Genomic DNA, 23,201 nt, shown 5'->3' with positions numbered 1-23,201 from the left:
CCCTTATTTATATTTTTTACATAATTAATTAACATACATGCATAATACACACAGCACTATAGTACATTACAAATTACATTGTGGAGATCTTCAGCTTGAGACTTTAATCCTTCTTTTGATTTGTTTGGCAATGTGTAACAACAATATTAATTAAAATGAATATCATTGAATCCAGTTTGTTACTCTCTTACATCTTTTAGTAACATGATAAGGTGATGATGCAACTCATTAGTCGCCATCAGTCTTTAATCCCCTGTGGGTCAGGGTCTGTGTGGACACATATGTCATCTTTGGGAGCCAGATTCTTCAGTAAACTCACTTTCCGATGATGCAATTCTAACCCCAAAAGGGAAGCAGCTTGTTGGTTTATCTGTCAATTGATTGATCCTAGGACAGTTTTATCTGCAATAACCAGATCACAATTCTGAATATAACTTCAATCTGTACTGTAAATGTCATGCAAATTTAAATATGTATATAGTGTCTATTACTGATAATAGATAATATTACTGGTAATATTCCTTATATATTTTTTATTTTTTTATATTTTGAAGATGGGGGGTCACATTATTATTATAATAACACACACACACATACACACACACACACTCACACACACACACACAAACACAAACACACACACACACACACACACACACACACACACACACACACACACACACACACACACAAACACAAACACACACACACACACACACACACACACACACACACACACACACACACACACACACAAACACAAACACACACACACACACACACACACAAACACACACAAACACACACACACACAGACAGACACTTTGCTGTAACAAAGACATATGAAGCATATTCTCAAACTATCCACTCAGAGGTTTAATCTTTGATCTTTTCATGAAGCATGTGAGAAAAAAAAAGACCTTGTGTCAACTCACAAATGCACTATTAGGAAGAAGCTTCATGGACGAACAGTTTATGAACAATAAACTTTTAGAAAATGTTTCATTTTCTATAAGTAAGTTTCACTGTTCAGGGTCATGGAAAGCTTTGAGGCTTTCTACACATGTAATAGGCAGAAAGTGGTAAAACACTTTGAAGAAGTTCTTACTGAGTCTTTTGTCTGGAAATATGTATTTTTAGGTGAGTTGTGATGGTATATTCAGTTGATCATACAGTTGCTGAACACAGCGGTCCAGAGAAAGATATCTAAAACTGTTAGCCAGACATTTGATTCTGGTGATTGTGGCTCTGGCGAGGATCACCCTAATGATTGTGGGGGTTCCCTGACCTTTGATATAGTACAGCAGTGAGATCAAATTTTACCCCTAAACTCCATTGTGGTCCATGTAAAGGTATCATGAGAACTAGCAGCACATTTCAATGAAATTCACTGTTGGTTCCTGAGAGATTAATCCTTTTTTTGATGAACTTCTGGCCTCACCTCCTCCATCAGACCAAAATTTCCACTAAACTGATAACATCAAATTCGTATGGATATTATTAAATTCCATTAAATTTACTGTGTATACATTGATCATCTGTACATGATGAATGAACAAATTTATGTTAAAATTCTAAGGTGAGCAAACTTGTCAGTGTTGTTTGATCCATCCTATATTTTTTCATATGGTATGTAATAACCATTGAAGTCTCTAAAGATTGCTTGGCCTAAAAGTTTTAGTCTTGTTTTCTTACTGAGACTATGTGCATATTGACTTAACTCAGGTCAGCCCTAAACATTTAGTTGGATAATTCTCCCTGAAAACCATCTTTGTCTCTTGACAAAAAGGCTAAAGATGATTGCAAATTGCAGATCCCCAAAACTAATTATACCAAACCTACCGAGAACTTATTTCTTCTTTTAAAAGAGAAGGGTGTGCAGGGAATCACAAAAGGGATAGAACACCGACTCATCATGAACCTCAAATAAATATAACTACAGCAGCAAATATTGCAGACACCATACAGCGAGTTATAGGTTTTGACGTTGGCAGTAAATCACAGCACAGGCTACCTGACTTCCATTACAAGAAAGATCAGTGTGTGGTTTGGTGATCCTGCCAACTTCTATTTGCTTTCAGAAATGTCAGTGCCCTGCATCACCATCATCTCACATGGCAACCTGCTGAAAACAGGGAATAACCAAAACATTACATGTGGATACATTTATAACACAGTTTAACATATTGGTCCAGAGGCTCATACAGCTGTGGCCTCTTGGTTGACTTAACTGGCTTGCCTCTCTATGGCAGTCGGTCTTTTTCTTTATTTGCTACTATGATGAAAGGAAGAAGAATAGCAAATAATCTGTTGAGTACCCTAACACTTCTGCTGCAAACAAAGGGCATTATCTAACTGATGTTATACAGTGAAAGATGTACTGCCAATTTGCATGATATGTATCCTGAGTATGTGTACGCTTGTATTTGCATCTGCCTACGTCAGGACTCTGAATATTCAACTGGACAGTAGTTGAACACAGAGTGACAACAGTGAAAGCACTGTACTGTATTTGACAGTCGAGTGTTTCTACCACTTGAGGGCAATGTTGGAGAGACCACAGCAGGATGTCTGAATTTCTGGATTCTGTCCTATCAGATACACTGTTGCCCCCTGGCGGACAATACGGTATTATTTGCAGCCTCCTGAAAACCTGTTGTATTTAAACTTCATCTCATGGTGTTCATATGATCCCTCATAGGAGATCAATCTCTTGCTGCTTTCATGCCCCAAATAACCCCTATAGGCAGGGGCCTGGCTGACTGGAATCTGCTCATCTGAATGCAGTGAAACCGGTCTGCATGTGTTTTTAAACTATCAGTCAGGAAATGCAGCCTTTAAGATGTCAGATGAGATACGATTTTCCTTCAGCCCTTTTATTTGGACCCATTAGGCTTTCATTAGCCATTTCAGATCCATTTCAACCACGAGTGGTCGTGCATGAGCCGTGGAAAGCCAAGTGGGTGCCCACCCCTGTACATGGCACTGAGCTCATTGCTGTCCCCCCCCTCTGCCTGCGGGTGGCGCTGTGGGCCCGGGCGCCACTGAGGTGACCTGCCGCCACACAGCGCGAAGAACAACCAGGGAGCAAGAAGCAATAACAAACAAACCTAGCAGCAGCAGCAAGCTAACGCGAATTGAGGGAGCCAGGCAGACAGGCGAAGTGTCTCCTTTACGGTGGACAAATATATTATTAAGTAATATACTACAAAACGTGTACATACGGACTACAGGGGAGACGCAGAGTCATCTGTCACGGAGAGGATTTACTGTACCGCTGTCAGTCACCTGCTAACATTAGCCAAACGTCAGATAGCTAACCTTAATCCTCCCCGTCTTTCGCCGTTTTCGTGTGGATCTATAGGATTGTCGAGAAAGTGGGTAGATTAACATCTTTTAACACTTTATATGGGGACATGTGAGCAACCAAAGTGAGACAACTGGAGCGACCTTAGATTACAAACTTCACAGCGCCGATTTCTGCAGTGTAAGGTTTGTAGCCGACGACGCACAATAACAACTACTCTAACGACTTTAATGGTTAATGTGTTCTTACATATTTTAACACGAGCAACAACCAAAGTTTTAACTAACTTAAATGCTAATGGGAGTCCAGCGGGTGAAACTGCCTCTACGTATTTAATGAGCGGTGTGACATTAGTTAGACGATGCTGTCTTTTACAGGAAGTGTGAGCTACATATTTAACAGGTTTATTATTGCGACAGCAGCAACACAACAGCGGCGGATTATTTCTTCACCAACTTCCTGTAGGCAGCGAGAACAACAAAATGCGGTGCTTTTCAGCATTTTTTAGTGTTAGTACAAACGAGAGATGTAGTATATTAGATTAATAGTTTACTAATACCATTGAGCTAACCATAATAGTGAACATTTTCTGAATTGTTGTGTTAACATTTCAACCACTAGCACAAATAATCTGTATATTTCACTTACCTTATCCAAGCTCACAAAAATAACACACACACTTGTATATTGGCTGCTGGCTGATTTTATTTGTTTGCCGGAAGTCAACATAAATGGGGGAACATGAGTTTAAATGAAGTAATATTAATGTAGAAATAGTGATAATTACACAAACGACGACAAAACGCAACTGAATTTAGCTCAAGAAATACACGGATTTAAGAACCGTGTGATTGGTTAAAGAGTTTATTTTAAGAGTGAGCCACAAGATGCTAGCACCAAGAAAAAAACAGTGAACTTCTCCACAGTGTTTCCTTCGTATTTATGTAAATGTTTCCTTTTATTTGTTAAAAACCCAGTCTTTAGAGGACATGTATAAGTCCTCACAAAGTAACAGAATCATAGTTGCTTTCAAAAGTACTTTTGTTCTGCTATTTCATGGAGACAAAGAGAGTACATGTACATGCTGACGAGTCAGTTTACTTCTCCTTGCTTGCATATTCATGTGTCTATTCACACAGTTTTATCACTTGAATTGTCAATTTGTATTGGTATGTTAATACCAGGCTGCAATCAGACTGCAAGATTAGCTTCATCCGGAAGCATTTTACCTCTGGTCGTGACTGAGTACTTTGGTTTGTATGGTCATATCTTTTTTTGCAGATTAGTGCAACTGTAAGCAACCAAGGATGGTGCAACTTGGCGTGTGGTCCATGGGAGCCCGATTGAATGTCCCTATACTGGTTTTCTGCAGCTTACTGGTGCACTCACCCACACATGCCTATATCTATGCTGTAAGTAGTCAAGGAGATTTAACTAGGACTTTGATAATCTTTAGTTAGAAGTATAATTCTTAAAATTCTCCTGAAAATTATGTCCCTTCTTACAATATGTGGATATTTTTCTGGCAGCATTATGTCAATATGACCTCCATGTTGTTTGAGGACCTACCTGCCTTGTTTGGATCTCCGCTTCCAAAGGATGGACTAATGGTGAGAGCATTGGAGAAAGGGTGCATGGAGAAAAACATGGGTCAGAGTCTGTTATAATGATGTTTTTTTTTCTTTGTGTGAAAGGGAGTTTTGGTGGTTTCTCGTCCACTTAATGCCTGCTCAACGATAGACCCTCCTCCCCCATTGCCACCATCTTATGATGCCAACACCACCAAAGTCATAGTTCTCATCAGGCGCTATGACTGCAATTTTGATATAAAGGTCAGTAATATTTGCATGATATTGAATTCACTTAAGTGTCTGTGAAGCAAGGCGATCTAATGTGAGGATTTGGCTTTCAGGTCTTGCACGCGCAGAGAGCTGGATACAGTGCTGCAATTGTCCACAACATGTATTCTGACACTCTGCTCAATATGAATTACAGCAACGGTAATTCTCTTTTACAATTTTTTTTTTTCAAATGTACAAACTTTGCACATTTCCACAATCTTACTAAAATGCCCAAAGTTTAAATCTTGTTGTTGTTGTTTTTTCTTTATTTTCCAGACACTATTGCAGAGGAGATTGAGATCCCTTCAGTCTTCACCAGTTACAATGCTGCTCAAATTCTCAAGAATTTCATAATTCCAGAGCAAGGGTAAGTAATAACATTTCTAGAAATACATTTATAAAATACATTTTCAAAGTAAACATTAATCTAGACCAAACCATCATTTAACAGCCAGCATTTAATTTGCATAGATCAATATATGAGTAGTTTTTCAGTTCTAGTGCTTTAGGGTAAAGTTGGAATGTGATGCATTATTCTGTTCTTGGCCTGCAGGGCCTATGTGATCCTCAAGCCGGAGTTTGCTTTCCCCCTGTCCTACTACCTTATTCCCTTCACTGGAGTAGTTGGCATGATCATTCTTGTGATGTTTGTTGTCTTGGTAAGTATGTATGATGTGATGTCTCCTTGAGTGTTTATTCATTGACCAAATATCTAAAAATGTATTTTGGGAGTCTGAGTTTACAGTTGTTAAAATTAAAAGGGCAATTATGAAATAATTTGCTTACATTGTATTTGGACCATTGGTAGTAGAGGCTAGCTTTGAGAATCCTTCTTTGTAATGTAAAATACATCCTGTTCAGACCTGGCATTAACATGTGCCTTTGGTCAAACAATCATAAGTGGCCATTGTGACCTAATAGTATTTCAGCCATGCTAGAGCCAGTTCACTTTCCTGTTGACATGCTATATTTATTCAATAGAAACTTGTTTTTATGACGATTAAAGCCCTGAAAACCTATTTTCTAAAACATCCTCTTACTGACTGACTCACTGTGAGAACTAGGGTCCTACAGGAACACATAAAACAAATCCACCCATGCATGTTGAATGTTGGTGTGCTTCTCATGCCACCTGTAACTTTTGTATTGTTCAGATTATACGATGTGTACGGTACAGAAAAAGGCTGAGTAAAAATCGTCTGTCCAAGGAACAGCTGAAGCGTATTCCAACCCACAGGTTCAGAAAAGGTAACAAGATATGTACTATTTTATACACTGTTGCTGTAGTATGTTGTTTTGAAGAACATTTGTAGGCTAGAAAACAGCTGATGAATTTAAATGTATAATAATTAACTTAAATTTGAATGACTGAAGTTGATAACTTTTCTCCTCTGTTTCAGGGGATGACTATGATCTGTGTGCAATATGTTTGGATGAGTATGAAGAAGGAGACAAGCTGCGAGTTTTACCTTGCTCCCATGGTAAATATTTAATATGTTGTTATCAGATAATTATGAGGTTTGTATTTTATGGTACATTGGGAAAATGCCTCAACTGAATATGCACTTCTACCACACTTGCGGCAACAAGTTTTATATTATTTAAACACAAAATACATGGCTGTACCCTTCCTTGCAATTCAATTTGTACCCTTGACCCTACCTTCTTCAACAGTACAATATTTTGCTTCAAGTGATCAAAACTGTCCCTAAAGCAACATTGTCCTTATTCCTCCAAACATTAAGTTTCCTGAGCCTCCTACACCGCAGTCCTTGTAGTTGACTCCCATTTTTGACCTGGGTCAGTGGTGACATATTGAGACGGTCTATACAGATCAGCCAGAAAAGCCACTAGTGCAAAGCCCTCTCTAACTTCCCATCAGTGAACACAAGCTGAAAACGCTGGAGGATATCTATCCCCCTGTGTCACCTCGACACCTCAATCAGTGTTCGCACCTGCTCTGCGCTCGTTTCTGAACATGTCTTTATTCACTTTACGTTACAACCTAAAAGAACAGTCACTGTCCTTTGCCAGGTCTTGCTTCATTTTCCAAAAATTCTTCTTGCTTTTCAGCCTACCACTGCAAGTGTGTCGACCCATGGCTCACGCAGACCAAGAAGACGTGCCCTGTGTGCAAACAGCGTGTCACTCGAAACAACCCAGAGCACTCCGAGTCTGAGTCTGAGGAGGAAACTGGGGGACGTGGGGAGGAGGAAGGAACAGAGGGTGAAGCAGACTCGGAGCGCACTCCTCTGCTTCGGCCCTCCAACCCTGGGTCTCCCTCAGGGAGCCCAGGGGCCTATTCAGCTACCACCACCACCACCACTACTGCCCAGTGCCTCGCTTCTCCTGCACACTGCGACTCTCCCATCCTGGGTTATGAAGGCTACTACTCCCCCCAGGAGGACACGGACTCAGAAAGTGATGGCTCAGGAGAGGACAGGCACCACACTGATGATGACACTGCTCAGCTCATTGGTAGGGATAGAGTGGAGGTCTGAAGGCCGGAACTTAGCTGCAATGAGATTACTTAGTTTTTCCTTAACAAGGGTCTTTCTGTCATCGGGCGTGCTGTTATCACATGGTACTTATAGTTTGTGGTTAGCTAGACATTTAGGATCTCAAAACATCTGCTGATTGTCACAGAATCTTTTACCCATTAACCAGAGGTGGTTTGCTTGTTAGTGTCAAAGCACATGGAAAACCTGCATTGATCAGTTTTACAAAAATCCAACGCTGACAACAACCCACTTCTATGCACAAATTCACTCCAGTGCTCCTCTGTTTGCCTGTAGACTCCCTTTTTTTAATGCATGTTGTAATTCATAACTTGACCACACCACATGACCTAACCATCAGTGCTGCACAAAATGAATGGGCCACTTAACTGTCTGTTTGGGTAAGAGAATGACTCCTGCAGATGAAGCCTGTGTAATCGCACAGATTGAATTCAGTGCACACACTTAAAGTGGATCTTCTAGGTTCTCTGTGTACGGTTTGTGTAGGGTTAGTGCAGTTTGTAGTTTCTGTTGTCTTAATCATAACTGTTTTATATCTAACAGTCCTTTCACACCATAATTGTTTCCTAACAAGAATGAGCAAGTGGAGGGGGAAATGTTTGTCTTCATTTTATTTTTCTAAATTCTTTTAGCTTTTTTTTTTTTTATTTTATTTTATTTTTTTAACATGTTTTAAAACTACATTTCAGTTGTTTTGAAATGTCAGATTTTTCTCAATTTCCATAGTAAATTACTGTAGGTTATTGTCAAGAAGTTATACATTTCTGCTGCTTTTCCATTATTATTGATACTACTGTGTGGTCAGTTTAAGAAAAATATATTTAGCTTTATCCAGTTTGTCAAGTTGAACAAACTCAGGTTTATAGCAACAAATTAAAGGTCAGTGGGTATTGTACATGAATAACATAGTGAGAATTAATGGGTCTTTGGTCTCATAAATGGTTTTAGCCTTTTCAGTAAAATCAAGATTCGTGTATATTTAATGAATTTGTTTCCATTTTTATATGCAATACAATGATAACATATTGAACCATGGGACCCTGGAGTTGTTTTAGGGAAAAAGAAAATTGCCTTACGTTGGCCTTGATGTATATGTGTATGTTAAATTAAGTTTTTGGAAATTGAAGGGACAGGATTCACACTCCTTTGTTTTCCTCTTGTTTAGCTGTATTAAATAGTGCTGGTTAGAAAGCTTTGATTGGAAAAAGTGCTCCTTTGTTCTCTAGCGAGGAGGAGAAAGCCTGTGTTTCCACATGTTCAGTGCTAGTAATGATACAGATAGCCAGCTTAGTCGTGCTTGACTTGCACTTGAAAATGTAAACAAGCTCAGCAGCTGTCAAGCGACACATGGCTTCTTTCTATACTTTATAAAATGACTCGGATGGGGTCAGTGCTGTTGATTTATAACAGAAGCAATAGTAACCTTAAAAAGTTGTTTCAGCCAAACTATTTCACTGCTCCAAATAAATGTACAGTGTTTATGATCTGCAATGCTTATGATTGATCTAAAACCATAAATGCACAACTGGAATTATTGTTTTTAATTTTTGATAACCTTAAAAGGTGTGGAAACTTTCTAAATAAGTGCTGTAAAGATTTCCCTACTCTCTTATTTGCTGAGATGTGATCAGTGTTTCCTCTGTGATTGATTTTATATTGCTCCAAATATAGTCAGAGAAAACTTAAAATCAGAATTGCCATTTTATGTTACTGTTGTCTATCTATAAGGAAGGCTCCAAGTGTTTTAAGGATAATTATATTATTGTTTACAATAACATTTCCCACTGTATAACCTCAATTTGAAACCTACCTTGTTCGTACACCACATCAGATAGATGATCAAATGTATCCCCCCACCCCCCTCAAGCACAACAACAGCATATGACAACAGAGGAAGCACTGCACATGATGTATATAAATTCTGTGTCTGAAGACTTGTTTTTAGTAAGTCGCATTTTGGTGTTTGAGAGCGGGGAATCAGTAAAATCTGTAAACATTCCATCTCTATTGTATTTTACTGCTGATTGATAAAGAAGCTCCACACTGTCAAGGTTTAAGTGGGATTTGTTGGCAAGTCTATATTGTAAAATAGAACAAATCTCTTTCATACTGTACTTTTTTTTATTTTTTATTTTTTATCGATATGTCTTGATCTTGGAGACTGTTAACTGAAACAAATGGAGAAATATAATACCCAACTATAATTTTTCCTTCTTTTAGAATGTGCCTAGTTTATCACACTAAAATAATAAATGTACAGTGTCAAGTGTAATTTTCATGTATAAAGCAGATTTGAGAGGCTGTAGGATGTCTAAACAAAGTCTGTGGAAATCTGCATTTAATGTGTGATTTGTGGAAGATTAAATGACATGGAAATGGGACTGTGGTGCCATTTGTTTGTTTGTGACAAGAAAAATGAAGTAACACTTTCTTGAAATAGGCCTAGTGATAAACATAAGTATTCTTTATAATAAAGTTATTACAAAGCACATTGGTATGTTGTGCATATGTTCTATGATTATAATATGTATTGTTATGGACATAAATATATAAAACATACCTTTTTACATCAAAGGACCTAGCAGATCTTAATGCTCTGAATCCAGTAGTTGGTTAGTAGATTGAAAATATACAGTTGCTGAAGTAAATACTGTACCTAAACCACTGTGCTGTATGTTAAAGTGCCCAGAAGTGATTCATTTCTCAATGGGAAGAATAACAGAATTAAAGAGCGTATCTTAAATTATGAAATAAATGAAACTAAAAGGTCAGTGCAGCTTGGTCAGAGCTACAGAAATGGATGTCTTTGTGAATATAGTGTTTTTGACTGTGTGTTGTCATGAGTGGAAGTGTTCTGTTGTTTTGGCAACTGGGCATGTAGAGGAATAAAAACGTGGGTTTTTAGATGTAGTTTCATTATCTTTCATTATCTTTTTCACTTTCATTCCCCAGTGTGTTGAGCAATAATGAGGCACATGTGGTTTCATTAATCATAATTTTAATTATAAGACTAAGCTTCTGTAAAAGCACCTAAGAACTGTTCTGCTAATTAATGTATGGGCTTTGATCCTATTGGCAAAGGCGTCACAGTAACTAATTAGACCAGTTGTGTCCTGCTGAATTTAGCATGTTTCAGGTTCTTTTACACTCATTAATGAATTATAATATAATTCATATATTTTATATATTATATTAAAAAAAAATATAGCACAACAACAGTTCACTATGTATAAAAAACAATCTGCATACCCTGTAAGACTGCTGTTGTGTTCAGTTTGTCATATCTTGCTCACAGTTTTTGCAGTTATTCTCTGTCCATGATGTTAAATGTGTCTACTACTATTTTAAGTCAACCAAAATGCAGTATTAATATCATTGGTGGTGAGTTTGTGCCAAATAAATACTACGGGTTAATGAAATATATTTATAGGTACAATGACAGAATTTTACTTCATAGAAAAAATAGAGCTGATATTATTATTAATACTTTTGTCTTTTCAGAGCTGTTTCACTGACACGGCCTGTAAGGAGTTGCCTGCCTTTGACTGTATTTGTGACTCATTAAGACTTCCTGTAGTGCTTTTAATCCTTCCTAACAAGGTCCATATCTTTTCAGTTTCGCTATTTCATGAACCGTTAATGATACCACCCGGTGCTTTGAAGAAAAGACCATTTGTATGTGAGCTGAATAAACTCCAGATAGAGGGTAGATGTGCGTAGGTTAGCTATTGCCTGGATTATGGATTATGGCATGTGTGGGACTATAGGCTAACGTGTTTGTTCCACACAAGCTGAGAAATAAATGAAGTGGCTCAGTAACATGGCATCCCATAAGTGAATCCCTGAAGCGAAAGAACCTTTTCCTGCAACCCAAGCTTGCTTTTCTTGGCAACATTTTAAAAATATTACAAATATCTGACCTTTCTCTGGATATAAATGCAGTTGTGAGGAAAGATGCCTGGATCACTACCATCATACTCATCACTGAGATCATCTGTTGTGCTCCTATTGGGTGTATCTTTATTGGTGCTTCTGGATTGCAAAGAGACCCACAAAGACCAGAATGAGGTATGGTAAAGATCTATCTATCTATCTATCTATCTATCTATCTATCTATCTATCTATCTATCTATCTATCTATCTATCTATCTATCTATGATGTTCCTGTTTTAAAACTTATCTACAGTTAAATGAAATAAACATTTACAATAATTCCATTTGATGGAATTCAGTTAAAGTATATCACTGCTGTCTTTAAGAAAACACTTTCACTTTGTCCAAAGTGAAAGTTTAAGAAAATGTTTATGTCTCTATATTGTCATGTGCTGCCTTTTGATATTCCTGAAATAATCTGAATTATATTGTATTGTGTATATATTGTATATCTGAATTATATAAGAGAAAATAACACTGTATAACATTTGAATGTTCATAGGGATTTTTGGACAGTCCTTATCACCTTATCTCTACTCCTTTCGGAGCCAATGGTGGACCCGAAGGAGACTTTGCGTTTGGATCCAGAGATGACCATTCCTTCCCACAACAAGTAGAATCTGCGTTTATCATGGAGGATGAAGCACAGACTACCCAAGTGTGGCCACGTGTAATCCTGGATTATATGAGGCACCAGTTAAGGTTCAGAGGAAGGACAAAGAAAAGATATACTTAGCAGTTTACTGGTTAATGGAAGTAAAGTGGTATAAGAGATGAATCTATTTAAAATATTGTTTCAATACCAAATTAATTTACTGCAACTTTTAATTTTTATTTATTTTTAACACCTGTTCCACTGTTCCCTCATCTGCTGTTGAATAGTCATTTGGATCATATTAATGCATTTTATACATTAAAAACAGTGGGTTCAAATTAATAGTAGGTCAAACCAGCTGTTGTACATATATTCTATACAGTTTCAACTTAAAGCTGTCAATAAAATCTTTTTAAGGCAATATTAATTCAAACAACAATGAGTGTTTATGGTTATTTTGACCTCAGTGAATTCTCATCATAACCCCACCCACTGACTGCATAGCAACACCAGACACAAAGACCGCAAGATGGTGCCAGCCAGTGTCTCTGTGGGCTGCTTGGAACAGAACGATCTTTTTTTTTCAAACCAAATGCATCAGTGGATCGTACCTTTAACCAGAAATACCATAGCAAAGAATTTGAACAATGAAAGGAGATACTGCTCAGTGAGACACTGACTTAGGAGAATCTTCCGACCTTACTGTCTACAGTTATCATACGCCTTTTTTATAGCAGATATTTTTACTTGTCATTGTTGGAAAAGCACTGGTGTCACTTATAACATTAATGATTGCTTTTTTATGTCCCTGTGTCCCTGCAAGGCATGACAGCGAGTCAGCATGCAGCAGGACCCTGGAAGTGAAGCAGCTAAATGGAGATCAGCCGTTATTACTTTGGTTATTTACACTGATACTTTTCCCTCTATGACATGTCAAAATATCTTCAATGAAAGAGGCCTATTTGTAAATGTAAAGCAAAATGGAAAAATCTGAAATGGAAAAGCCAAAGGTTTCAGCATTTTCTTATGCCCTGATAATTCTAATGCAGTAAAAAAACATCTATTACAGTTAGGCTATTATTTATTTTTCTCTAATAAATTTCTATTTTCTCTTTTAATTTTATTTCTAGGGAAAATCATCCCTATCATGTCTTGCCCCTGCTGCCTGCTGGGTTCATGAATTCCATAGACAGGGTCTTTGAATGCAATTAGTTTTTCCCGTTAGATAGAATTGATTGGCTTTTACATTTAAAAACAAATGTCAAAACTCACGCTGTACTGCAAAAAAATGTCCAAAGATACCAAATAAATGTGTCAGGCTGAATTTTGAAACAATTTGTGTAAAATGATAGACAAGAAATCCAGGATATGTAGGCCCAATTAGATTGTTGGTGCAGCCATAACAAATAAATGAAATCTATTTTTCACTCAGCATGTTATTTACAACAACATATAATTCCAGTGGCTAGCTGATACAGAATAAATTACACTGTCAGACATAAATAAGGTGATTTTAACAACACTAAAGCAAAGTGAAAACTGTAGGGGTTGTAATTGTAATAAACCTGTAGGCGGCGCTGTTTCTCCGTTTCGTTATTTACCGACCGCTGAACAACATCACGAAAAAGAGACGTGGAAGGCGAGGGAGGGGGAGACCAGCACGAATATCATCCAAGCAAACACTCATCAAGGTATTAAAGTGCTTATTTGTATTTTATCATATTTTATCGACTGGGGTTAAACTGGCAACACCACAGGCGCTCTGTTGTGTATAAAGTGACCGCTCTCTAGGCTGAAGACCGACCGGAACAATAGCGCTGAGCTTCTAGCTAGCTAACGTAGCTAGCATGTAGGCTAACATTAGATAACAGTGTCGGTAACAGCTAACCCGCGCTATAACGATAACGTATTCATGTTGTTTACACATTTATCCTCATATATGGCACACTGGGATTCAAACCTGAAATGCTTCTTAGTAATTTTGATATCCAAGCCTTACTATGAGTTGTGCGACACAAACACCGACCTTACTATGACCACAATCTGCGCTGGTCGTCTCTCAGGCCGCCTGTGTGTACTAGTATCCTCGGTATCCTCACCTGTCAATGTTTTTATTTATATAACTGCATTCCTCCCTTGTTGTATGGATTAGCAGAGTTATGACCACAATTAACATTGTAGTCAGGATTAACAACAATATCTCAATAATAATGACTAAACTCAAAGTCCGGTTATTTATCACAGTCATGCTACATGACAGCCTAACTTTACTTCCTCTTTTTCTTGGAGATGGGAGACAGTGACGATGAATATGATCGCAGGAGAAGGGACAAATTCAGACGGGAGAGAAGTGACTATGATCGTTCAAGAGAGAGAGAAGACAGACGCAGAGATGACTGGAATGACAGGTAAGAAGCAACCCTCATGATTGAACCCCATGCAGTTACCTTGTCTCAAGAAAAAAAAAAACCCTGCAAAATGCAACTGAAAGGCGTCTCTCTGGAGTTAAGAAGTTAATATCTGTTATATTTAAGTGCCTATTTTCTGTACCATTTTTCCTGAAATCAATTTCCCAGGGAGTGGGACAGGGGCAGGGAACGGCGTAGTCGCGGAGAGTACCGGGATTATGACAGAGGTCGTAGGGAGAGATTCACCCCACCGAGACATGACATGAGTCCCCAGCAGAAACGCATGAGAAGAGACTGGTAAGATTAGTAGCAACACTGTTCCACAATCTCAACAACAGGTATCCTCTGGTGCTTAAGCGCTATTGTCTGTCCGTTGGCAGGGATGACCATGGTACAGACCCGTACCGTGGTGGATATGACTTGGGTTATGGTGGGGGAGGAGGGCCCAGCTATGGCCCACCACAGCACTGGGGCCACCCTGACTTGCACCTAATGCAGCCTCATCATGGCATCCCCATTCAAGCAAGGTGAGAGATGGGATCAGTCTTGAAAGGCCTTTGAAGTTAAATGTGATTTGTCTTTAAGAATTCAGTATTCATCTTCAAAAAACTGCTGCAGCTACTGGACATTGAATGTTCCAGTAATTTTGTTTCATAAGAATATGACAACTTGAAGAAGCTGAATATTTGACAAAAATTAAGTTTCCACTTCAAAGTATGTGAAAGTATTTGTTCTCTCTCATCACACAACTCACACACAGAATATTTAGAAAGCTACTAACTTCATCCAACTTGTCTGTCTTCCATTAGGCTCGGTAACATCCATGACATGGATTTGGGTCCCCCCCCTCCAATAATGAAAACCTTTAAGGAGTTCCTGCTTTCCTTGGATGATTCTGTGGATGAGACTGAGGCAGTCAAACGCTACAATGAGTACAAGATTGATTTCCGCCGACAGCAGATGCAAGACTTCTTTTTGGCTCATAAAGATGAAGAGTGGTACGATATCAGTTGCCCTTACTCTATAAGCCCTATTCATTAATATCAGTAGTTTTAATGTAGTGGTACTCCAGTTATTTTTCATTGAATTATTATAATCACAATTTTTACAGATCATCTCCTTTGGCTTTTATTTCATGATCATTATTATTTTAGATATATTGCTTCTTTTTTTTTAATAACCACGTAATAGGGCCTGGTCCTTGTGGTGGGTGTATCACGGCACATTAAGGTAGCCATATTTATCAAGTAGTTGCAGTAACAACCTTAACAAATGAAAAATGTTCCTCCACTTATGGCTTTTAAAATGTTTCACATGCTTACCAAATCATCCAAAGGCAGTTCCACCTATGACTAGGACCAGGCCCACAGTCTCAAATTTCTTACTAATGACCTTTGTTACAGAACCTGTAGTTTATCAAAGAAGAAAATCAACCCAAATTCTATCTTAATGCACATATTATTATTATCTTATGAAATGACTCAGCCCCTCAGATGTAAACTATACCCACAGGTATCTAAATTCTACTCACAATTATATGACTCAAATATTAAAGTTATCTTCAGTTTTTGTTCAGGTGCATGTGGCTTTGACTAAAAAGTCATCTTCATTGTTTGGGTTGATTTTCTTTTCCTTATTTGGTGTTTAAATCTTGCCATGATTTACATTTGTAAAATGTCTGTTAATGCTTATTACACTTATTTCACAGGTATCATGCAAAATTGTTCTGTTTTGACATAACCCATTTTCTTCCCTTCACTCCTACTACTACGTTGACGACGTTTCTTTTGAAGATGAGAAAAAGTGGAATCGCAAGAACCGGTTTTAGATAGCAAGGGTACGCACTGCGCACAATGCAGTTGCTCTTAGACACACAGTAACAGGGATTTTAGATAGACAGTCAAGTAGTCTTCCACGCATGGAGATCCTTTTTTTTTTCTTGTTTTATGCTTTTTCTGCGCCATTTTCTTTTTATATTTGGATCAAATCGAATCCCAAAACCGAATTTGTGTGTAAACAGACACACCATTGGGGTGAAGTGGAGCGCATTTTCACAGAAGAGATCCCCTCTCTGTATTTATTTGTTATTAAACTGGCAGAAGAAAAGGTAACTGTAGTCCACTCAATGATAAACATTTTTAATGTGAAATTCTGATAATGTGACTGATTGATTTTATAATCTCTCTGTTGTGTTTTTTTTTCCTTATTTTTTGGTGAGTTAGTCTCAAACTTTCCAATAATGTACAATATTTTATTATATTAATCATATAATGAAAACATACATACAGTGAAAGACCTAACACAGGAACTAATCCATACAAAATGCAGAAATCACAATTAATGACACTCTGTTCAGACACTCAAATTCCATTAGGTATTTTTAATTTTTCCCAACAAACAGCTCAAACATCTGGATTAAAAAAAAGTAAATTGTTGAAAATAATATGCAAATACATCATATTTCTCAGTGCAATTTTTAACACCACAGATGCGAAATAGATATGTAATATGCAGTTGTTCTCTAACTTTTGCATCCCATTCATCCCAACCCCCGTCATTCCCTCCCCACTTTTTTGTGGACCCTAACTCTGGACACAGGTTCAGGTCCAAGTACCACCCAGATGAGGCCAGCCGACTTAAGGCAGAGGCCCAGAGTGCCCTGCACAACCGTCTTAATGTCTTCACGTTCCTGATGGAGAATAACTGGTTTGATAATGTCTCACTGGACATTGAACAGACCCCAGCCATCATCAAAGTGCTGGATGCAGGTGGGGCCCTCAAAAATAATTTAACGAATGCTGTTGATGTGTGCAGTTTGTCCTTCTTTATTGTCTACTTTGCCTTTTTTTGTTTTAAAAATAATAATCCATAATGAGTCCTGAATTGTACTTGAATAATAAGTCCTCAGTTATAGCCTGAACCATACATCCTCTCCTTGCCTTAAGCTGTGATAAAGATGGAAGGAGGGACGGATCATGATCTTCGCATCTTGGACCTGCCATCTGAAGAGGAAGAAGACAGGGAGAAGTTGGCATCTGTTTCAGGTGGTGCTGAACTGCCAAAGAGAGAAGATCTGAAAACCGTGGATGGTGACTGCAAACCTTCAGTAGAGAAAAACAAGAGTGAGAAGGTATGTTTTGTCCTCTGTCAGTTTTAGCCAAGCAATAAAGATTTCTCGATGCTGTGGTGATGACAGTGAACTCTGCCACAGGAGGAGAGTGATTCTACCAACACAGACAGGGCTGATGCAGCAGAAGGGGAGGATGTGAAAGAGGAGCCAGAGAAAGAAGCTGCCAAAGAAGAAGTGCCCGAACCCAAGAAGGTTAGTGTTGCTTTAATTATTGGACTTATTTGGTAACAAGAGACAAAAATGAACCAAATATTCCTCATTTACCAGCAGAGAAGAAAGAGGAAGCGCAGTGGAGACAGTGATGATGAAGCCAGCGCCTCAGAGAGTGACTCTGACTCTGATTCAGACTCCAACTCTAACTGCTCTGACAAACCTGTGAAGAAGGAAGAGGTGGAAGACAAGGATGAGGAGGAAGAGGAAGGTGAAGGTGAGCCATCAGATTCATACATCTTTTTTGTTTTTTCAGAGACTGACTGAAAGTGTGTTCCCAGCTTTTCTAACTCATAGTTTAACCCACCAATTTGTTTTTTTCCCATATAAAGGTGGAGAGGAGAAACAAAAAGAGAATGCTGAAGAAGAGAAGAAGGAAGAAAAGAAGCCCAAGGATGATTCTCCCAGACCACGGCCTCTCCACCGGACCTGCTCTCTGTTCATGAGGAGCATTGCTCCCACCATTTCCAAGGCTGAGATTATCGCTGTGAGTTGATCACAAGAGTCGGTGTTGATGTCCCAGGAAATGTAGAATCACTGATCTTAAACCATAGAGTGTAAATAAATATGGATGTAGCCTTCACGATGTCACCTATAGAGACATGAAATGTTTTTTTTTGTATCAGGCTGAAAACACGTTTTCTTCTGCTGTAAAGTTGGACATTTTAACATGAGAGTCTGTGGGGATTGACTTGCTTTTGGAGCCAGTCTCAAGTGGCCTTTTGAGGAACTGTTTTTGGCATCCTCATGTTGGCTTCAGTTTTCAGCCCTGGAGGTTGCTGTTTTTGGTAAACTCAATATCCTTATCTGTTTTTCTCCCACAGCTCTGCCGGCGATACCCTGGCTTTCTGCGTGTTTGCCTGTCTGATCCCCATCCAGAGCGCAGGTTGGATAAAGAACCCACTTTTAATTTCTTATAGTGTTTTTTTGGATTCATTTAGTCAAAATTGTGTGAAACAAGAATTTGCAGACCACAGGCTCATAATTACCCAATCGTATTTAATGTAACCCTGTGCTGTTGCAGGTTTTTCAGACGTTGCTGGGTAACGTTTGATCGTAGCGTCAATATCAAAGAAGTCTGCTGGAACCTTCAGAACATACGAGTAAGTGTGCCACTCGCAGCTCCTGTTCTCAAATTGTCCAAATGTGCAGCAGTGTTGGTGCAGTCATTAAATTGCTTTATTATCTGTTGCTTTTTTGTATTAGTGAAAAGCTGGATTTGGATATGTATAAAGCAGAATGTGTTGTTGGCACTGGACTTTGCCAAACTTGTTGGACTTAGGGCAGCCTTGAACAGGCCTTTGCATCTGTTTTTATTACTTGTGTAATCTCCTAAACTGCAGTTGAGGCCATGAAAAGTCATTTTTAATGTCTGCCCTTCACAGCTGCGAGACTGTGAACTGGCACCGGGGGTGAACAGAGACCTGGCCCGGAGGGTGCGTAATGTTAATGGCATCACTCAGCACAAGCAGGTGCTCCGCAATGACATCAAGCTGGCTGCCAAGCTCATTCATGCTTTGGACGACAAAGGAGACCTGTGGAGCAACAAGTCCCAGGATGAGGGACAGAGCACTGAGGTACAGGACTGGTTGCCAAGTATATTTACATGTGTGTGCAGAGTTTAAAGTGATTGTTCTCAAATCATCTTGTTATCACTAAATTTCACATTTGTGTGTGGTTTGTTATCTCAAAAGTTGCCAGCTCAGAACCCCATTTTGAAGAATATCACAGATTACCTGATAGAGGAGGTGAGTGCTGAGGAGGAGGAGCTCCTGGGCTCTGTGAGTGGGATAGATGCTGAGGAGAGCACCAAGGAAGGAAATCCTGCAGAGACCACTGTGGAGAGGGATGACAAACTGGCCAAGGTTTGCCTCTTCTCATTATGACTGAATTATGAATATATATAAACAGCACAAGTAACTATCAAATGCATTATATTTTATCAGTTTATTGTCTGCCCTTTCTTTTGGAGGTAGATATGATTTTTTTTTTTAGATTTTTGTTCTAAATGTACTGTCTGTCATTCACATGGCTGACTAAAACACACTCATTTAGTGAATGATAAAAGCTTTACAGTAAGTCTTTGTAAGATTTCTTTGCCCTCTCTTCCCAGGTTTTGGACCGTCTGATCTTGTATCTGCGTATCGTGCATTCAATTGACTACTACAACACCTGTGAATACCCGAGTGAGGATGAAATGCCCAATCGCTGTGGCATGATCCATGTTCGTGGACCCATCCCTCCAAACCGCATCACACATGGAGAGGGTTAGTGCGTTTCCCTTCTTTGTGTTAAATAAAATGCAGGAGTTCACTGGGGATGCACAGTGTTGATGAACAGTAACTGATGAAAAGGTGTGTGCTTCTTTGTCCTCTGGATTTCAGCTGAAGCTTTTAACTGTCAAATCTATTTGTATTTTAAAATGTAGCTGCAATTGGATCCATCATTTTTTATCACACAATTTTGCTCACAAACTTTTTAAGTGTTTATCTGCCTTTTCTTAACAACTGAAACATTAACACAGTCCAGATGTTTGTAATATATGCAATGAATTAAAATGTGCAACAAAATATATAAATTGTTTTCTTGCTGGTTTTTAGGTTTTGGTTTTGTGTAATTGCTGTTGATCTTAAAATATGTGCAATATCAATGTAATATACGGATACGAAAAGGTTGTATACTGATATGGTGGTGGCCTGATGAGGTCTTGCATAACTATTGCTTTAAATTATATTAATAACCTTAGTCATACTTAGTCATACCTCATACACATCCGTCTGGTAACTGTATGGTTTGGTTGGGTTAACTACATTTTAAAGGTGCTTTTTTTTTTTTCAAATAGTGCAACAGTGGCAGAAGATGATGGAGGAGAAGCTTAGTCCTTTGTTTAGTTTAAAAGAAATCCTGTCTGAGGAAGAGGCAGTGAAGATGGGCCGCAAGGATCCTGAGGAGGAAGTGGAGAAGTTTGTGTCGGCCAACACTCAAGAGCTGGGAAAGGACAAATGGCTATGCCCACTAAGTGGCAAGAAATTTAAGGTGAGCACTTGTGAAATGAAGAAATCAGAACTACACACATCATGCAGATGTTGTGGTGTGATTTTTAACTAAATCTCTTCAGCGGTTTGAAATGTTTTGATGATTTTTCGTGTGTTTCAGAATTATTTGAGAACATGTACATTAAATGTGTTACTGCATTGTCATGTAGTATTTTGTTGTTTGATTCTTATTGTGTATTTGGTATAAATTTCCAGGGCCCAGAGTTTGTACGGAAGCACATCCTGAACAAACATGGGGACAAAATTGAAGAAGTGAAAAAAGAAGTGGTGTTCTTTAACAATTTCTTGATGGATGCCAAGAGACCGTCGCTACCAGAGATGAAACTTCCTCCTCTCCCAGGTCCAGGTCAAGGTCGACACATCTAATCAGCTCAGATACTCATAAGAAAGGATTGTAGTTCTTTAAAGGACCAGTGTGTGGGATTTAGGGGGGGGGTCTACTGGCAGAAATTGAATATAATATTCATAATTGTATTTTCATTCGTGTATAATCACCTGAAACTAAGAACTGCTGTGTTTTCATTAGTCTCGAATGAGCCCTTCATATCTACATTGGTAATGGGTCCTCCTCCGCAGAGCCTGCCATGTTGCACCACCATGTTTCTACAGTAGCCCAGAATGGACAAATCAAAAATGACCTGAAGGCCACCGTAGGCTCTCCTACATACTTGGAAAGGCAGGGGTGAGGGGAGTGGTATTCAGGTGGTTGTAACCTGACCACTAGATGCCACTAAATCCTACACACTGGTCCTTTAACAAAGACTGACTGAATAAATGAGTCTGTGCACTGTGACACGCTGAAGCTCAGACAGTCAAATCATATTTTGTCCACATAAATATGAACCTGTGTTTTTTCTTCTGTGGTTATTCTCCTCCTGCAGGTTTGCTTTCTCCCAGCATGCCATTTCCTCCTCAAGGTCTCCAGGGTCCAATGGGCTTTGGACAGCCTCGTCCCCCACTAATGGGCTATGGTGGTATGTACTCTGACTGCACTGCTTGTTTTTTTTCTTTCTGCTGACAGTAGGAATGTGTTTGTCAGTCAGACCACTGCTTTTGAGTTGAGGTTGAGTCCTTTGTTTCAACAGGTGGCCCTCCTTACCCCCCGAACCAATACGGAGGAGGAGGCAGAGGCAACTATGACAACTTCCGCGGACAGGGTGGCTACCTGGGGAAGCCACGCAACATTAGGTGAGACCACTGTACGTCTGATCTTTATCTTGCTATGAGCTGTCTCTAATTTCTGGAGAATTTTGAAGCTCCCTTTTTTATGATCATTTCTGTTCCTTCTTCCTGGGTCCTTGTTTTTCTCCTTGCAACCATCTCAGAATGTCACGCGGGGATCCACGCAACATCATTGAATATCGTGACCTGGACGCACCGGATGATATGGACTTCTTTTAGAAAGCTCCCTTGGTCCTTTCAGTCTCCAGTCTCCACCAGTATTGTGTTCTGCTCGCTTTACGTAGTATTTAGATTATTTCTTTTCTTGAATACTTCATTTTGTAATTATTGTGCAACTAGAGCAAACTTCTGCTGTAAACTGGTTCCTCAATAAAGTTGTGAGCTAACTAAATGAATATGTATTAAATGATTTATCAAGTAAAATCAAATTGTATGTGACTTCAGGCAGATCAGAGCAACGAGATGATACAGGAAAACAGCCAGTCAGACATTTCAGGACAAAATGATGATGAAGAAATTCATCTCAGGTACCTCATGTCCTTCTGTGGTCAGGTCTGCATTTAACTTAGGTTCAAGGTTATCATTTAACATAGTGGTTATTGAGAAGGGATAGTAATGCTGTTACAATAAATAGACTATTCAGTACAGTACATTTTGTACACTGAAACTAATTCATTTAATCTTCAGCAAGATGTTGTGATGTGGTTTTGTGCATTTGTGTTGCTCTGATCTGGAGAAGCTCATTTCCACTGTGGCATGTGTTTTGAGGGCTGCTACCCTTCAGCTGAAGTAAAAGCAGGTGTGAGGATTGTTGCCCTCTACTGGATAAACAGTTGAATTACCTATGTTGATGTCTGCTGGGCGTTTCATTCGACAGCTGCTAAATTAGGCAACTGCAGAAGGCTTGCAGTGGTGCAGGAAATATTCACATCTGTTGAATGAAAATAATACAAAATGCAGCCCCCTGCTCTGCACAATATATGTCGGTGTACAAAAAATAAAGCTTTTAACCGTAACATT

The 23,201-nt window shown here is 38.9% G+C and overlaps 2 protein-coding genes across 8 annotated transcripts; both read left to right on the top strand.

The window, feature by feature from the left end:
* The first annotated feature begins 3,071 nt into the window (after positions 1-3,071).
* rnf167 (ring finger protein 167) lies at positions 3,072-10,048 on the top strand. Its single transcript, XM_071460889.1, has 10 exons — positions 3,072-3,492; positions 4,589-4,719; positions 4,837-4,917; positions 5,002-5,139; positions 5,220-5,307; positions 5,425-5,515; positions 5,702-5,807; positions 6,303-6,396; positions 6,549-6,629; positions 7,222-10,048. The coding sequence occupies exons 2-10, from the start codon at positions 4,615-4,617 to the stop codon at positions 7,647-7,649; spliced, it is 1,212 nt and encodes a 403-aa protein (XP_071316990.1). The 5' UTR covers positions 3,072-3,492; positions 4,589-4,614; the 3' UTR covers positions 7,650-10,048.
* A 3,702-nt stretch (positions 10,049-13,750) lies between these two features.
* Positions 13,751-23,197, top strand: srrt (serrate RNA effector molecule homolog (Arabidopsis)). Of its 7 annotated transcripts, none has more exons than XM_071461443.1 (20): positions 13,751-13,886; positions 14,485-14,603; positions 14,772-14,900; positions 14,984-15,130; positions 15,413-15,601; positions 17,202-17,371; positions 17,549-17,733; positions 17,815-17,925; positions 18,001-18,160; positions 18,276-18,430; positions 18,768-18,829; positions 18,968-19,046; positions 19,329-19,520; positions 19,638-19,808; positions 20,057-20,210; positions 20,786-20,979; positions 21,195-21,345; positions 21,881-21,973; positions 22,085-22,187; positions 22,325-23,197. In XM_071461443.1, exons 2-20 carry the CDS (start codon positions 14,485-14,487, stop codon positions 22,398-22,400), a joined length of 2,640 nt encoding a protein of 879 aa, XP_071317544.1. In that variant the 5' UTR covers positions 13,751-13,886; the 3' UTR covers positions 22,401-23,197. The 7 variants fall into 7 exon arrangements, with proteins under 7 accessions (XP_071317544.1, XP_071317545.1, XP_071317543.1 ...); XM_071461444.1 differs by having other exon boundaries at positions 18,004-18,160; positions 22,325-22,572; XM_071461442.1 differs by having other exon boundaries at positions 18,004-18,160; positions 21,195-21,351; positions 22,325-22,572.
* Positions 23,198-23,201: the final 4 nt, after the last annotated feature.

Source organism: Trachinotus anak, unplaced genomic scaffold, assembly GCF_046630095.1.
Source record: "Trachinotus anak isolate AG129_WGS33_773 ecotype Australia unplaced genomic scaffold, CSIRO_AGI_Tana_v1 ptg000024l, whole genome shotgun sequence".
Lineage (NCBI taxonomy): Eukaryota > Metazoa > Chordata > Actinopteri > Carangiformes > Carangidae > Trachinotus > Trachinotus anak.
The sequence above is the reverse complement of the archived record's forward strand: the minus strand, read 5'-3'. Positions and strand labels throughout refer to the sequence as shown.

Bases quoted from the DNA above. Each gene is read 5' to 3' on its own strand.
- rnf167 (XM_071460889.1), top strand. From the start codon at position 4,615: ATGGTGCAACTTGGCGTGTGGTCCATGGGAGCCCGATTGAATGTCCCT. The intron at 5,308-5,424 runs GTAATTCTCTTT...TTTATTTTCCAG, and splicing joins CAATATGAATTACAGCAACG to ACACTATTGCAGAGGAGATT. The intron at 6,630-7,221 runs GTAAATATTTAA...CTTGCTTTTCAG, and splicing joins AGTTTTACCTTGCTCCCATG to CCTACCACTGCAAGTGTGTC.
- srrt (XM_071461440.1), top strand. From the start codon at position 14,485: ATGGGAGACAGTGACGATGAATATGATCGCAGGAGAAGGGACAAATTC. The intron at 19,521-19,637 runs GTACAGGACTGG...TTATCTCAAAAG, and splicing joins ATGAGGGACAGAGCACTGAG to TTGCCAGCTCAGAACCCCAT. The intron at 21,974-22,084 runs GTATGTACTCTG...TTGTTTCAACAG, and splicing joins CCCACTAATGGGCTATGGTG to GTGGCCCTCCTTACCCCCCG.